Below are 17,733 nucleotides of genomic sequence, written 5' to 3' on the forward strand. Positions count from 1 at the left end.
CTGGCCTGTCTTGAGTTGAATTATCAACAAGTCTCTGTGTAAAAACAATAGGATCAATAGGATCTTTTCCTCAGACTAAGTACAAGATTTACAGATTTTGACCCTATGAGTGTAGAAACTAACAATTAAAACCTCGATTAGAACATTTTACATACATACATAACTTCATCCCTCTCAGCGAGAGGGTGAAGCTAAAGATGAAGAACATTTTAAGAGCTCTTTAAAAGCATTTAAGTTTGATAATTTCAAAATCAAGAACAGCTTGAGCTGAATAGAGTTTTTTTGACTAATATAACATTTGCGGAATTTCGGAATTGGCAAAAAATATTTGAAATTGCTAATGACATTAGTGGATGCGAGTGACGTATGGGGAGAAAATGTCCAGAGAATTGGCATAATTGGATGCTATTGTAATTGCTTATATCATGAGTAGAGATCTAGTAGAGTTTCGATTAAGCGGGACAATATTCAAACATTTTGATAAAAACAGTATTTCTAGGTGAGAATCATAACCCAACTTAAATTTAACATGTAAGGCATACTTTAAGTAAAAAAATTGGTGTTTTTGTGAAAGTCTCGAGCAATGCCAATGATGGGGGATAATTGGCTATTCATAGATGAAGATGCTTCAAAAATACCAAATTTCATGATGGTGATATTCTTAGTATATTCTTAAATGTTTGTCAAATTTCATCACGAATATTCCTAAAGAGTACATTCCTCTAAAACAAGCGACTTTTATGGACCTACCTGTTTATAAAACGAATAATAAAAGTTTATTAAAGCAGTGTAGAAACAAAACCTGAATATTTAACATTTTGTAAGTTGGCGCCAAATTTTTTTTTTCAAAAAATGAACTTTTTCATTTTAGCACAATTTAATTTTACGTCTTTGTACAAAAAATTAGAAAAAACTAATGAACAGATTTTTAACAAAGTCCAAAAAACCCTTCCTTTGGGCATTTTTTGGGCCCAAATTAGCCCAAAAAATTTTTTCTTCGAAAATCGGGCTCCGTCACATTTTAGTAATCACCATTTTACACTGTACCAAAAATCACAAAATTCCTTTGATTCAATCCCGAGAAAAGTTGGTAACAGACGAACGGACGAACACAGGTTAATTTATAGGACCTCCAGATAGGTCCAAAAAGCGTGCATGAAGAAACTGCTTGTTCTATAAGCGGACTGACGTTTTTCGTCATCATGATTCTCATCACAAAGATATCAAATTAGATCTCCATAACCAAACACTAATCCGTTTCGCCGAGGGTGTCCGCTAATTGGAGGTTTAGGCACCTCCGGTAAATTTAAAATTATCTAGAGGTGTAGCTTTGATCTAGTAAAGCAGTCGTGACAAGGTAAACATTATAAATATTTAGTTAGTATCTTTATGTACGAGAGCTCCAATTTTAATGATTTTTTGTTAGTGCTCGGCTGCCGGTCATAGTTCAATTACTTCAAGGTTTCTGTGCATATGACACCTGCGATATATTTAAGCTAAAACATGTGATCTATTCTGAGAGAATTTTTTAAAAGAATTCGAGAAAAACTTACCATTTCGGCGATTTCAGATTCTAATTCAGCCAGTTGAGCATGGAGGGGTTCCACTTCTGTTTCAGTGATGCTGAAAGTTTTAAAAGTGGTAGGGGAAAAAACCATTAGGATCCGTAGCATCTTTCGTGGGGCACAGCCGCATGTGATTGGTTCGAAAGTAAGGATTATTATATATTATTTTGTAGCTCCAAAAAGAAAATTTGATAGAAAGCTGACTGCTCATTTCAAAGGAGATCTCTAGTCAAGTACACTAGGGGTTAAAAGATGGCGTAAAAGGAATTACGAAGAATACTTTAGACAGGAAACCCGTCTTGTATTTTTATAATCTGATATATACAGGTAGGGTATGACCTGTGAGGCAGATACATTTACAGTGGGAAATTCGAATTTAGCGCTGTCTTCACTTACTAAAACAAAATTTGAATGGCTATGTTTTCAACCGTTATTAGGATCTAGGAAATTCAAACTCTCAGCTCATACCATGCTATATATTTCCTCATCAGTTATATAGAATAAGAAATCATAGCATGGATCCCCAGGCTAAGAATACCTTTGCTCAGCTTTGAGTGCTTTGACGTGCTGGTCATTTTCATCTTTCCACATTTGTAACTCTTTCTGCATGCTATCAATGTCTTCCTACAAACAAACAAAAACAAAAGGTCAAGTTGATTCCTAGCTAAGAAAGTCGGTCGGTCTTCACTTTCTATATGATATATTTTGTCCATGTATGAGAGAGATGAACGGAACAGGCCCTATCCTAGGATAGGGAAATAACTGAGCTTACCTGACTCTGCCAACTCGTGCTCGTGACACAAAGAGCTGATGGTGTGTAGTTACTATACTCGAACGACTCGGGAGGACATCCTCGCATAGTCGAACCTGACAAGTATTAGCAGCCACACCACAAAGTCATGCATATCTCCCGATACTCTTGTATCAGAGCATGGTACCCAACCCCCCCTTACATGGCATGGGTTGACCCGGGCGAAGGTTCATTCACTTGCCAAGTGAATCACAGCACCAAGTGGGAATCGAACCCTGACCTCCGGCATGGAAGTCGAGACTTATAACCACTACCAGGCTTTATGAAAAGACAGTACCTTGAGGGAAGAAATTTTGGCTGAAAGAAAATTTGGCGGACGCCAAATTAAGTTCCCGCCAAATTTAATCTTTTAAACCATCCGTCAAATTAAGTTCCCGCAAAAATTTCTTCCTTAAAGGGACATAACAGTACTTGCGAGATTTGTAAACAAACTGTATGCAGCGGATACAAAATCAAAACAAATGTCACAAGTCAAAATAAAAAATCAAACCAAATATGGCTAATTTTGATTGTTCAATTGTTTTACAAGTTTGTTTTGGACATGGGATTTTAATTGTTCTCTTTAATGACACGTGGTTCGCGCAATGTTTACATTTTACTACTTTAATGTCCCTTTAAGTTAGTTTGTTTATTTATAAAGAAGTAAGTTTAGAGAACAAAATTTTATTGGCTGAACGTGATTTTATTGTTTTGGGAAAATCTGATTGGCTATCTTCACCAATTGTTCTTGGAAGAAAACTGACACCAATGTAAACAAATTCATATAGGTCATAAATACAATACCATACTCTCAATTCGAGATTTCAAAAAATGATTACGACTATTGAAGGGTTGTATACGTCAGATACACGCTTATCTATCAAAAAAGGTGTTTAATTTTGCATAAATTATACAGATTGTGGGGAAATTCCCTATTTTCCATCAGTTTTTGACCACAAATAGGCCGATTTTGATCTAGAGAAGTTGGGACTTTGATGTAATACATTTTTTGCTCACTTTGAAGAGCTCTTTCACGTGGTATAGGTCGTTTTTTTTATTTTGAAGACCCCCAAGAAATGATGATATTTCAAGCCTTTTGCCTGGAAACGCAAAAAATCACAAATTACGCAAAAACTGCGGGTTTTCACGCTTGGTAACATTCAAATTCGGATTCAGCACCCTCAAATTGACCAAAATCAATTGTCAAAGCTTGGTCACAGACATTTTGAATTTTTTCATTATTTTTGAACATTTAACCATCCACTGGCCACGGCCTATTTCAAAATGCACTAAACCTTCGAGGAAAACTAAGAGTTTTTGTTTGAAAAATTCTTTCGTGGACAAAGAGCTAAATGTAGAGATAAAATACACCCATTTTGTTCCATAAAACTTTCTAGCTCTGTACAATCCAGGTCAAAATGTATTGAGAGTTTTGGTTATTACTACATTTTTAGAAATTTAAAGTTCGGGCTATTTGTTAAATGTAATTGAAAATTTCAATTTGGAAGAGGTTTATAGACTTTCAGGCTATATTCTGAGCCTTATTGGACAATTCATGAACTTTTAGATCATCAGATCTAAGCTCTTAAGTCTTAAGTCTAATGTTAAAACTCCATCTTTCCAACCTAATTTAGAGCGCTTCCGAATCGTTTGTGGCCATAAGATTTGGTGGGAATTTCCCTTTTTTCTCAAATATTATGACCAGGATTGTAGCTTAGGATTAGTTTGATGAACAATTTGATTTGATCCGGTAGATTTATTGGATGGTGACTCCACCGACGCAGATCCTATCCCGAAACAATCACCTATTCAAGGTTAAGGAAACCATAGCGTATCTCAGTCGCAAAGCGTTATGTGTAATCAGGACCACTGCGCACTAATGACGACTTACAATTGGTCCAAAGTTTTGAAAAATTTCGAAGATTATTGCGTCAAGCCGTAATGTAAGCGCGATCAGTCCTGATTACCCATGATCCATTTCGACTGTGAAAAATGGCCTATACCAGACACCGTCGCCATGGCGTATCGGCAACATTACTCGAACAAGCGTGAGAGAACCATTGCTCAATTGAGTGTTTATTCATGTGAACAATGTCACCACCCCAGATCTTGCATACCTTCCCACAATCTTGTGTGTACTTTACTCTGTGAAGTACCCCTCACGTGGTATGGCTAAACCAAGCTGAAAGTACATTCACTTGCCAAGTGAATAGTAGCGAGTGAGAACCCTGACCTTTTATCTGCTTTTATGGGAGTTAAGAACAATAACTACTAAAGTCTGTCTCAATATAATTTTTCAGCAGAGACAAAAAAGGACTAAAAACTTTTGATAGAATTTGAATTAGATAGCGGTGTTGTGCTTGTTGAAAGGATAAACAGGAGTGGAATATTATCATTAAAAAAACTCAAAAAAGATCGGAAAATGAAGATTGAAAATGAAGAAGAAGAAAATCAACTTCTTCAACTATTGTGCTATAATTATCATTTTCACACAAGTGATTCTGTGATCATTAATGTGAAAAAAATTTTCAAAGAAATTTGTTCCATCGAAAGATATAGTCGAAAGTTTATCACTGATTGGCTTCAAAAAAAAATCAAAAAACATAAAAAAAAACCTTTTTTGAAGTCGACCAGGCCAAAGTTTTTAGCTGTATTATTTGACCGATTTGACTGAATGAATATTTTTTGAATTTTTTTTCGCATTCATGACGTTCTAAGATTAAAGTATTTCTGATATAAAAATGGGCTTTTCCAGAAGTAGTCCGTGCCCCACTGTCGAGGACATCGGATATCCAGGGGGTTAACGATTTTTGCTCAAAAGGGGATATCCAGGGGGTTAGATATCTACAAGGGAGTGGATATCCAGGGGTAAAGTGTCTTTTCAAGTAAAAAATACGATGTCCAGGGGGTAAGCATCTTTATAAGAGTGGATATCCAGGGGACTTTACTAATAAAGTAGGATATCCAGGGGGTTCGATACTTCGAAAGATCAATATCCTAAACAATGGGGGTAAAAAATTTTTCTGGAGAAGCCCAATAAAGATCATAGCATTATTCTACAAGAAGTAGATTTTCTTCTTCTTCATTTTTCATCTTTGTTTTTCCATTTTTTGAATTTTTTTTCTATTTTGATAAAATTCCACTCCAAATTGTCTTTTTAACAAGCACAGATAGAACCGCTTTCTACTTCAAATTCTATCAAAATTACAGTCTTTTTGTCTCCGCTGCTAGACTTTAGACCTTAATCTGGTAAAATTATTATGGATCAAAACTCACTGCTAGGGCGATTCCTAGGGCGAACATCATCGTTTTTACTTGGATGTTCTTTGATGAGTTTTAGCCCTGGTCTCGGCTCTTGATAAAGCCTACTTAATCTCAAAATGTTTAAGTTGTGTTTGTCGCATTACATAGACTTCAGAAACGGGCATGCTTAAAAATAACTGGATTTCGGCCGCTTGACAAACTGTTTTGCAAACAAAACATAAGCTATTGAAGTTGTAAAAAACTTTACTCCCATTTCGAACTACAAAAAAGGTTATCGCTAGTACGATGATTATTGATTTGGTTGGTCGCTAACTCCTCTATAGAGATTCAAATCGTTCGCTTACCTGTACAGGGTGTCCCTTAAAAAGTTCTGTTTCAGAACAAGTAGAAAGATTTTGTGTGAGTATGTCAAAAATTAGTATTGGTACATGTGTTTTACAGTACAAGTTTTTTTTTTTAAGAAACTAGTTTTACCAAGCAGCCTCAATGTTTCTTAAGAAATCGACCTTTTGAGCCTTAAATGTTTCTTACATGTTTCTAAACTTTTTGACATAATCAGCCTCATGGAAGGCTGGATTGGAAGGTTATTAAACTAAAGAACGAATAAAAAATGTTATTTTCTCATTCTCAGCCTCAGCATGTTTCTTAGATGTTTCTTAGTTTTTAGGCATTCTGAGCCTCATGTTTCTTAAAAGTGTGTTTCTTAAAAAAAAACGTGTATAATGCAATCATTAATGTCTTTTTACTTTGATTGAAAGAGACGTTCATAAAAATATTTTATTACACGAATGATATTTTAATTATGTTTATTGCTTCATTTAAAGTGTTAATTTATTACATACAATAATTTTCTACTTTTAGTCGTGTTCTGAAATAGGACTTTTTTACGGAACACCCTGTATATTCGAGGCCCAGAATTCCCGAGTTATTTTTTCCGAGTTAAAAAAACCGAGTTACGAAAAAACCGAGTTATCCCGAGTTATGACGTCATTTTTAGAATTTAGTGACGTCATTTTACATTTCATAACTCGGTTTATTTTGCTTCCTTTAACTTTCCGAGTTATTTTCCATTTTTTAACTCGGGAATTTTTGCTTCCTTTAACTTTCCGAGTTATTTTTGAATTTTTAACTCGGGAATTTTTGCTTCCTTTAGTTATTTTCCATTTTTTTATACGAAAGATGAGGAAAGGGATAAAATTGATCTAAAAAGGGTCAAGAAGAGAAAACGGATACAACACGCAAGGGAAATTGGAAAAAAAGTTTTGATTGATGTGGAAAGAAGCGAACAAAAGAAACTTGATAAAAAAATGTTCACATGGTGAGTGGGTTTTTAATGGGTTTTTTTTAATGAAGTCTATTTTGGAATCTAACTCGAGAAAAATTGGAAAAACTATCAACTTTATCTTGTGGGGGGAGGGGGGGGGTGTTCAGATACATTTTTTACATGTTCAGATACAGATTTTTTATGAATGGTATTATTCCAATTCATCATCGATACTCTTAACTTTTTGAGAAAAATCATCATGAAATATTCGTAATATTCTTACCTTAAGGGAACTGATTTTAGCGGTAACTGATTTTCGCGGAACTTTCTTTCGCAGTGAAAGGGTATGAAATTGGTGTTTTTGCGGAGCTAATTTTCGCGGTTGACACCCACTTTTTGTCGAAATTCTTTGATTTTCCTAGGAGTTTTCGAGACTCTTTAGTAAGAAGTGCATTTCTCGGAACTAATTTTCGCGGTAGACACGCAAACGCAAAAATTAATTCCCTTAAGGTAGGTTTGGATCCAAAGCTAGCATTTTTAATACACCTCAATTAAAAATTTGTGATTTTTGTGGAATCTTTTAGCATTGCTGGCGAAGAATTGGCAATTTAATGGTTGTAAAATGCTCAAAAAATGGCATTCTTAGGTTCAGTTGCAAAATTCCATGATGGTTGTACTCTTACCATATTCTCAATATTTTGCCCAATTTCATCATAAATATTCTTATAAAGTATATTCTTATATAAAAAAGCGTGCAACAGCTTAAAGTCCATTTGCTTCAAATGTGCACAGCAAAAAAAAAACAGTTTCTTTCATCTCATACAAAGTTCCTTCTTGCAGGCTGTAACTTTTAATGCGACAATTTTGTAATTATTAGAAAACATGTACATCCTGTGCGCAAAAATTAACAGAGCTAAAGTGTCCGAAGCACAACCAAAATTTTGACTCCTCAGGCATTGAAAACCTTTAGGAAATTCAGATTCAGTCATGGATGCTACATATAAAAAAAAATCTAACCTGAACATAATCCATTATTTTTCCGAGCGGGTGAGCGCTTCGAACCAATGTCTGAATGCTGTCACGTAGCTTATTGATCTGTAAATGCAAGAAGAATAAAAACATTAAAAATACATAAATTGGTTTAAAGGTCAATCGAAAGTAAAAACCAACAAGCAACATGCTGAATGGACCTACCTGATGATGAAACTTAGATAGCAATAAGGAGAAAACCAATCATTAAGAAAATATAGCGCTTAGCGAAAATGCATTAAATGTCATCATTGATTGTTGATGGGGGGGGGGAGGGTTTAGGGAAAAAAGAAATAGAAAGTTCCGGTTGCAGAATTGCAAAAGTTTTATTGACAATTGAATCATGCTTGATGGTGGCATTGTTATCAATAATTTTTTTAAGTGAAAAACAAAGAAATGTATGGAAAAAGCCCAATTCAAATCTGCGAAAACGGCGATTTCCGGCATATTTCCGGCATTTTCGGCCGGAAAAATCTTTTTCTCAAAAATCGGACTCGGCAATGATTTGGGCATTGTTAATACGCATCTTTGAGCAAAAAAACAGAAAAAACTAATGACAAAATCTCGAGAAAATGTCAAAAAACCTGTTTTTCCGGCATATTTCCGGCATTTTCGGCCGGAAAATTTTTTTTTCCAAAATCGGGCTCCGTCACATTTTAGGTAGTATCATTTTGCATCAGTGTGTAAAATTTCATAAAAAAATATAAAGTACAGCTCGAGAAAATCAAGAAATACCGTTTTTCCGGCGAAAATGGGCTGCACCGGCGATTTTTAGAAAGTTCCGGCTTCAAAACTCAGTTCTATTGACGATTGAACCATGCTTAATGGTGGGCATTGCTATTAATAATGTTTTTGTGTGAAAAGACAACGAAATATAAGGAAAAAGTCCGATGAAAATCTGCAAAAATGGCGATTTCCGGCATATTTCCGGCATTTTCGACCGGAAAAAATTTTTTCTCAAAAATCGGACTCGGCTAAGTTTTGGGCATTGCTTAGGGCACGCAACCCTCGATATGCTTGTTAGCAAAAAATCGTTTTCCTCAAAATTTTCTTCGCAAATTTACAAACTTGGAAGAGGTATTGGAAAATTTTTTATCTAAAGTGATCGCTTATTGTTAAAAGCTTTTCAATGCAAGAGGGTAATCCAACTGGCTTGAAATTAAACATTTAAAAGGATATGTAAGAAAAGGAGGGAAAACGGTAAACAAAAGAATTTATTTTCAATGATAAGAAAGAGTAAAAATAACGAAACAACAATTTTAAGTCATTTTATTTATCTCTCTTTTGCTTCTTTTAACACCATGGAAGTTCAAATTCAACTATTGATAGTTGTAATACATATCTCCTCGCCCTATTCCAAAACACCCTCTTATTATTTGAAAAAAAAATTCTGAATTTTCCTGGAAAAATTTTATTTCAATGTTTTGATCCTTTTCAAATAATTTAATTTGTACCCCAATCCGCGAAATTAAATCCCCGCGAAAAATCAGGAAATCCCTCATCCGCGAAAATTAATCCCCGCGAAATCTTAAAATTTCGCGGATGAGCTCAACCGCGAAATTTAATCCCCGCGAAAATTTATCCCATTAATAGCAGATTGGAGGGGCTTCAAATATAAGCAAATATGATCAAAGTGAAAAAAGTCACCGTCCAATTTTCAGGTACGATTACAATATCTGAAAAGAAAATGTTTGAAAAAAAAGATATATCCGTATACAATATATATACTGTCATATTTATTATATACTACACATTTTTTTGAATACTTGAAAGGGTCATTGACTGACATTTCTCCACGGTTTTTAGTCCAAAATGTTCAAGGGATATTCATCAAAACTCCAACGTTATTTCTCAATCTTTTCAAATAAAGTAGAATTGGTTGAAAACAAAAAATATACACGCATGCATCAAAACAAATCCCTGAGACAACCAAAATAACCACAACGACCAAGTACGGTCTGAGTCTCTCATCGCTAAATTTCAAACCTTGAATTTGCATGGCGAAATAGAAAAAGACTGGGCAAATCCAACAGATTACAAAACTAACAATGAGTAAGGATGGCAAGAAAAAGTTCTTTTTGAAACGTTTATAAAAGGTGTCCATCTGTTGTGCAGCTTGTTGTTCGACATTTCCCACCGCGCCCTGTTGACTATCGTTTCGCTGTACAGCTTGTTGATCACGTTGTCTCGCACGGCGAAAAGCACGCAAGCATACGTAAAGATAACCGTAACCAACAATTGAACAGACCAGAAAAACAAATGCGGCTGACGGCCAAACATACAAAGAGAAGAATTCAAATATTTTTGATTCATCTTTTTCCAGTACTATGGTGGACAGTATAGCGCAAAGCATGCTGAAAACGGCACATCCGAAAATAACAGCTTTCGTCCTGGGCACGGTGCAATATAACTGGTACCTCAAATGAAGGTATATTTCCAGGACCCGATCCAAGAGTATGAGCAACATCATGAATAAGTACATCAGGATCAGAAACATGGTCAGGAAAATATACGCATAGTTTCGGGCTGGAAACGGAATGAAGACCAAAACAGCGTAGAATAATGATAATGACCCTTCGATGGAACTTAAGGATATTAAGTACCAGTAACGGATTTTATCATCGGATGATTGTTTGACTTTGAAGAGGAGGAATAGACCAATGGCATGCAGAAAAGTAGGTAAAAGGTATAGAAGCGTCCTCATGTTGTGCTGCTGCGTTGCTTTGTCTTCAGTGCTGCTGTGTTGACTTACTATGTAATAAAAATGATTTTTCTAATTTTAATTATTTAAAAATATTGAGCTCCTTCTGCTATCTGCGAATAAGAGTGAATTCATAAACGGAAATCATATACTTATATTTTAAACCTGTAAAAAGTGTGAATAAAAGATTTTAACTATGCTCTTGTTGCAGTTTTATCTAATGTTTTATTTATTCCCTCCCTCTCTTTCTTCAAGATGGTAGTTTTCAAGGAGTCTAGGTAATGTTCTAGTTGGTGAGTTGGGGAGTTGTGGGGGTTGCTAGTCTCGAGTTGGGGAGTTCGTAAAACTTTACGGCGACCGAAAATTTTCTAATTTAAACTAATGTAGCCCAAAAGTACAAATTTCAAATTAGCAAGTACCAAATATATTATTGACTTTAAGATCATGAAAATGGCGAGGTGCTGGCTAGCAAAGCCAAAATACTTAGTACTGTTATATCATTGTCATAATGCTGACAACATGACACGTTCTTGTAAAAATATTGACAAAATCTTTAAATACAATGATTCTCAAACAAATTCCCCTAAAAATATTGATCATACTGCAAGTGATGCTTATCGTATGAAAGGATATAAGTTGACAGTCATCTTAGCTTCAAAAAATTCGTAGAGATAGCTTATAGAGCTAGAAAAATAATGACACTTTCTTTTGTCATTTTATCATTGGAATTGACACTTTTTAATAAAAATTTTGATCACATTATAAAATACAATGGTTCTAAAGTCACTTTAATCAAGAATTATATTTATACTCAATGTGATGCAGGAAATATAGATGGATATGAATTGACAGTAGAAAATAGCTTTCCATGCTCTCAGCGCACATGTTTAAGGCAAATAAGCATATTACAGGTTGTATATGTATTATACGTATTATATGTGTTATATATTACTCTCATACATTTACATTTACATTTACTTTCAAAATCGTACTTTTGATGTATGTTATTCTTTTTCGGTAGCCGGTAATTTTTTAACTCCCCAACTCGAAACTAGCAACTTCCCAACTCGAAACTAGCAACTCCCTAACTCGCGACTGGAATAGTTTCCAAACTCGTTTTCAAGAGGAAAATATTGAAAACTTACAAGACCAAAATAGAAATAGTCTGTTTATGATAATCTTTTAATGCTCAAAATGAAGAAAAAAGCAAAAAGTTTTTTAAGCCTGAACTTGGAGAAAAATAACAATTGACAATAAAAAGACCCAGCGTCAAAAACCCGCTGGCACCAAATCCATCCTTGGATTTTATCAACTCTGGCTGGGGCTATGAGACGGGTGTATATAAAGTGTATATGTTGATGTTAACCCTTCATTGGTTCTCTGTTCTAATCAGTTGTTTCTGGTAAATAGCCACAAAATCAAACTAAAAGATATCTAGTGTTTTCCAGTGTATTTTCCAGCCTATCCCACTAACCAATAAGTATTGTTATAAATGTATTTAATACTTCTGTACCATAAAATAAAAACAAAGAGTGTACAAAATTACATAAATTCTCAATCAATAATATATATTTTTACCAGGGTCAGCCAGGGTGTGATAATAGGTTTTTTTAAGCCTTTAGAAATCTGTGGTTCCCATCATCAGAATCAAGTCAAAAGAACCTTTTTTTCTTTTCATGTTTTTTTGACCACATTTTCTTCTGATAAACGTATTTTTGTACCATGAGTTAGGTATCTTGCTTTTTTGATACATTTATCATTTTATAAGAATCAACGAATCTTAGCTTTTAATTTTTTGCCTCCTTTTTTCATATAAAATTGTTTTAATTACAAGAAGTTTGCAAGATATCACAGTTTTTATTTGACGTCAGTTAGTCAACACGCATTTTGTGCAGTTCTTCAAAAATGGTTGAAATTTAGCAAAATCAAAAACATGAACGAAAAAACCGACAAAAAGCAAGAAAAACAACCATTTGAAGAAGCTAAACAAAACCAAACATGCACTCCCACCTCCTGCTCAGATGACGATGACCAAAACCGTCTAAAATGCCGAAAATGCCACCGCATGGTACACTACGAGTGCACACAATTACCGCTTTATCAGCTGCAAATTTTTGCCAACACTTATAACGAACAATATCTATGTCAGAATTGCGTGCGGATAACACGATCTCTAATGAGTAAAATAGGTGAGAACTCGTATCATATGATGCAGAGGGAGATTGAGAAGAAGGACGACGTCATTAAAAAGCTCAAAAACCAGCTAGCCAAGAACCGCAGCCTTAAGAACGATATCGAAAACATCTTAACCAATAAGATGGCTGACTTTGAAATAAAAACCAAGCAGATCATAAAAGAAGAAATAAAGCAAACGACGAATTACATAGAGAAAACATCAGAAAAAACATACGCTGAAATAACTAAGAAACACAAGGATAATTTCAAATCAGCAGTGAGAGAACACCAACAAGAAAACAAGAATGAAGAAAGAGACATCGAATCAAGAAAACGAAATATTATTATACATGGAATGGTGGAATTAGAGTTAGACAACAAAGAGGACCAACAGGAACAGGACAAAATAGATATTGAAGGTATACTAGGTAACATTGGCGTTCAAGATATCAAACCGTCCCACCATCATCGCATTGGACAAAACCAAAAAGGGCTACATTGGCGTCCAATCAAGTTGATCTTAAAAAGTATAGAGGAAAAAGAACGGATAATGCAAAATCTGCATAAGCTGAAACGATTCAATGAAATTGGTGGCTTTAGCATCACAGACGACTTCACCATCAACGAAAGAAAAATCATTAAAGATATGTGCCAAAAGGCGAAAAAAATGAATTCAAAAAATGACGATTTCGTTTGGCATGTAAGAGGAAGCCCTAGAACAAACCTTCGCCTAGTTCGAAAATCTAGGACAAAGACCAAAACAACGTCTTCTCTTCTGTCCATATCTTCTGACGACTGGACGACAGATGAAGAATTAGACAATTTATAAATCTAAAATTATTTCGTAGAGGTCGATAGACCTGTGAAATATAATTCTATGAATAAAAAAAAATAAGATAAAACAATAAATAAGTCCCACAAAGACATTTCCACAAGACCTTACAATAGCAAATAACTCGAAAAAAAAGACAAAAATAGATTTTGTAACATTTTTGGGGGACCTAAAAAGATAAACTTCAAAGACAAATTTAATCGAAAATTAACATAATTATTAATTATTTCTGATTTCTGATTTCTTAATCAAATTAATACATTTGAAATAAACTGACTTTTTTTTGTCGAAATGAAAATGTCGTGGTGGTAAAAATTCTCCAATGATTTAGCATGAATTTAAAAAAATGTACGAGGTAGGAGAGTTATATAAGGAGAGCATTTTTCTCGAACTCAAAATCAACTTCAGTATAGAGAATAAAGAATCTAAAAATAGGAAAAGAGTAGTGAGCTTTAAAACTAAGAACTTAAAAGGAAGATATTGAGCTTTTCCTTTTGAAATTAGAGTCTTGTACTCCAAAAGTTATTTGACTTGCAAAAGCTACGTTTTTCATTAAGAACGGAATTAAATTGTTTGACCACAATAACGGCAGAAAATAGAATTTTGAGATGACCTCAAAGTTTATAACAGATTAGCCACCATTGATATCTATTTATCAAATCAGTTATTGATCTATCACTGCTTGGTCTTTCAATTTGATTGGGTGTGTTTAAGATAAAATTCCTTCTGTAACCATAGGTTCTTTCATAAGCATTGCATTTATAAGCATATCTAGACTCAGATATGACAAAAAATTTAAGCATATGCTTAACTAGCTGTTTTTGCCTGGAATCTTACGGATTTTCGGAATTTTTCTAAAATTCTGCTTAAGATATAAGCATCAAACATTCTTCAGTCTTGTCAATCATCCTAAGCATCTCCGAGTCAGCTTTTTTATATGCTTATGTAAAAAAAACATTTCATAAATGGAGAATTATGCGAAGAAACGATCGTCAAATAATCGAAATAATAACTTATAACAAATACACATCATTTTCAGCCCTGAAATTCTTTTTTCAAAATTAGGACCCTAGGAGGCGTGAAACGGAAAAAAACATTTACAAAGGGAGAGAACTCTTTGGCATCATAGAGGATGAGGATGCTTGCTTATCCTGATTCGTCGGTAAAATTCGAGATAAATGACGGTATCATCTGCAACGGAGACTGATGAAGAAGAACAAAATCAAAGAAGACACAAGAACACGGTGTTGCAAGCGAGAGAAGAAGGCTTTCCTTACCGAGTGACAGAGGATTTGACCAAAAATGAAAGACAAATAATCAAAGAATGGTGTAAGGAAGCCGAAAAATGCATGCTCAAATCAAGGGAGACAACACGAAATGGAAAGTCCGGGGGAGCCCGAGAAAAAACTCTATTTCAAAAGGATCACTGAGAAAAGTACGAGCGGTTTATTTATTTTTTTATTTACAGTAATATATTTCCCAGGTATCCCTCTATGAAATAATCATGCTTAACATTTTACAATTTATGAAGATCTTTTTCCCATTTTGGGAGCAATTTTTCTTTGAAGTTGGCGACAGATGTTGCAGCTACAACATCAACTCCAAGACCATTCCATATGTCAATACTTCTGCAGAACAACGAATTTGTTTGATACCCTCTGAAACCATCATTTGCAAAGTTTCTTTGTAGTTTGTAATCGTGCTGACGTTTCGGGCGTTCGCGAAGGACAAACTTTTGACAGGCCGATGATTTATCATAAACGTGAAGATGTTTATATACTTCAACAATATCGCCAATTTTACGTCTGATTTTCAGTGTCGGAAGGTTAATCTTACGGAGACGGTATTCGTAAGATTTTTTCTTGTACTCGCTAACCAGTCTCGTGGCCCTTCGCTGGACACTCTCGATGACATCGATGTGTTAGATGAGTCGCGGAGACCAAACGGCTTGAGCGTACTCAAGATGAGGTCGGACGAACGTTATAAAAAGAGTGCGGAGCATTTCTGGTGAAAGAAAGTCAAAACTTCTGCTGATCAGACCAACGATTGAGTTAGCTTTCTTGATTTTACCAAAGATGTGTTCTTCAAAATTCAGTTCCCCGACGAGAAAAATCCGAGATATTTTTCTTGATCCACGTGCTCCAGGATTAACCCATCTATGTTGTATGGATGGGCATGTTTGATGTTCCAAAATGTTCCCAGTGTTAGCACGTGGCATTTATCTGGGTGGAATCTGAGTAGCCAGTCCTTTGACCATCTTTCCATTGCATCAATATCATGTTGCAAGCGAATGGCATCTGCAGCACTATTTATCTCCTCGACAAGCTTAGTGTCGTCTGCAAAGAGGTACATATCAGAGCTTGTAACCTCAGGTAGATCGTTGATATATAACACAAAAAGTAATGGACCAAGAACACTTCCCTGTGGGACACCGCTGAGTACTTTACCTTCCTTGGATAGTTTACCATTTACCTTGACATACTGATATCGATCCGACAGAAAGGATTGGATCCAGTCTAACGTGAATCCTTTGATACCGTATGCGTCGAGTTTCTTGAGTAATTTGCGGTGTGGAACTGTATCAAAGGCCTTGGCAAAGTCGAAATAGATAACATCTACCACTTTACTTTCTGATATTGAGTCTGACCATTTATCAAATAACTAAATAATTGTGTGACTGTTGATCTTACGCTTTTCTTTGATGGTTTTTCGAAGTTCTGTAGAAATCGCAAATTTCCTCTTTCTTTTATAAGAGTTTTCTTCTTTTGTGCATGGTACGTATTGGTTCCTAAGGTCAAGAAGTTTATCTCGTAACATATTCCAGCACTCATTAACACATGTGTCGTCTGCTCTGCTAATGAAATCAGTAACCCATTCAGAATTTTCAGGATCTCCTTTCATCGTTTCGTAGTCTGCTTTATTGTAATTGTATTTCGCACCTACAGGCTCGGTTTCAAAATAACATTCAAATGTGAATGAGAGAACACTATGATCGCTTATGTCAAGGGGGCTAAATAGGTTAGATTATTGACTTGGTGTTCTTCGTTTGTCAGGATCAGATCGATAAGGGAAGGTGTGTCCGTCCCTCTAGCTCGTGTTGGTTCATCAACGTGTTGGTAGAAAAAGGCGTCTCTTAGTACGTCCAGAAATTGTTCATCTTCCTATGTTTCGCCGTGAGGAGTGGACCAGTTTTTCCAGTTGATGTCTTTGTAGTTGAAATAACCAACAATACATTTTGTGAGTATATTTGTTGTTGAACGCAATTTCCTTTAAGAGAAGGTTCAATGTAATGTTATTCCTGGCTGATGTGTTCGTATTAGTAGGACTCCTATACATACATGCAAAGAGTAAACAGTTTGATCCTTCCAACTTGATCTCTAGCATGCACACTTCTTGAAAAAATCATGGGTAGGTCTCACTTCAAGAACAAGGTTTTTTATTGACTTGTGTATAAGGATGACAATTCCACGACCGACTTTATTCAAGGAATTCGTTTGATAAGGCTAGGAGTAATCTTTGCCGACATAGTCCTGAATCAAGCGCTCTTTTTTCCATTTTTTTGGTTTCACTTTGCATATTGCTATGATATGGGGTTTTTCGTTTAAAACTAGCTTGTCTAGTTCTCGTTTCTTCTTTTTCGTAAGCTGATCTGCGTTTGTATACATAATGTTCAATTTTTGTCGTGTTTGTTTTTGTTTTTGCTTCTTATTTTCTACTTCATTTGTCAATGGTTTCTTAATTAATTTTTGGCGATTGTTGGCCATTATCTTCTTGAGGCGGAACCCGTTTTTTGCGGAAACTATAACTCTCCAAATTCCATCTTTTTCAGTCTGGTTCTTCGTTTTTGCGTCAGTTGCCTTTTCTTTATACTTCTTTCTTTGGTCTAAAGTTAGATCCTCGCAAACGCTCACACCCTTGTACATCATATCCCTTTCAATGCTGGAAGATTTCCAAATACACTATCATTTTCCTCCTCACTGTTTAAAGTAACAATGAGTGGGGCTATAGAGAAAAAAAGAGAAGAAGCAAAACAGGTTTCTTTCAAAGAAAACATTTCACCATTCACGAAATCCTTCACTTCCATCTTCGAAATGAAGATCATAACACAATTAC

The 17,733-nt window shown here is 35.1% G+C and overlaps 1 protein-coding gene across 2 annotated transcripts in view; it reads right to left on the bottom strand.

Annotated features, from left to right (window-relative positions):
• LOC136808827 (TRAF3-interacting protein 1-like) overlaps positions 1–17,733 on the bottom strand; it is a 34,176-nt gene that overhangs the window by 3,440 nt on the left and 13,003 nt on the right. For both annotated transcript variants that reach the window (XM_067065377.1, XM_067065376.1), the window contains 3 exons: positions 7,901–7,978; positions 2,104–2,189; positions 1,554–1,623 (listed from right to left, as the gene is read on the bottom strand). In XM_067065377.1, coding sequence (XP_066921478.1) covers positions 1,554–1,623; positions 2,104–2,189; positions 7,901–7,978 — 234 coding nt within the window. The remainder of the gene's footprint in view (positions 1–1,553; positions 1,624–2,103; positions 2,190–7,900; positions 7,979–17,733) is intronic.

Source organism: Clytia hemisphaerica, unplaced genomic scaffold (genome assembly GCF_902728285.1).
Source record: "Clytia hemisphaerica strain Z4C2 unplaced genomic scaffold, Clytia hemisphaerica genome assembly, whole genome shotgun sequence".
Taxonomy (NCBI): domain Eukaryota; kingdom Metazoa; phylum Cnidaria; class Hydrozoa; order Leptothecata; family Clytiidae; genus Clytia; species Clytia hemisphaerica.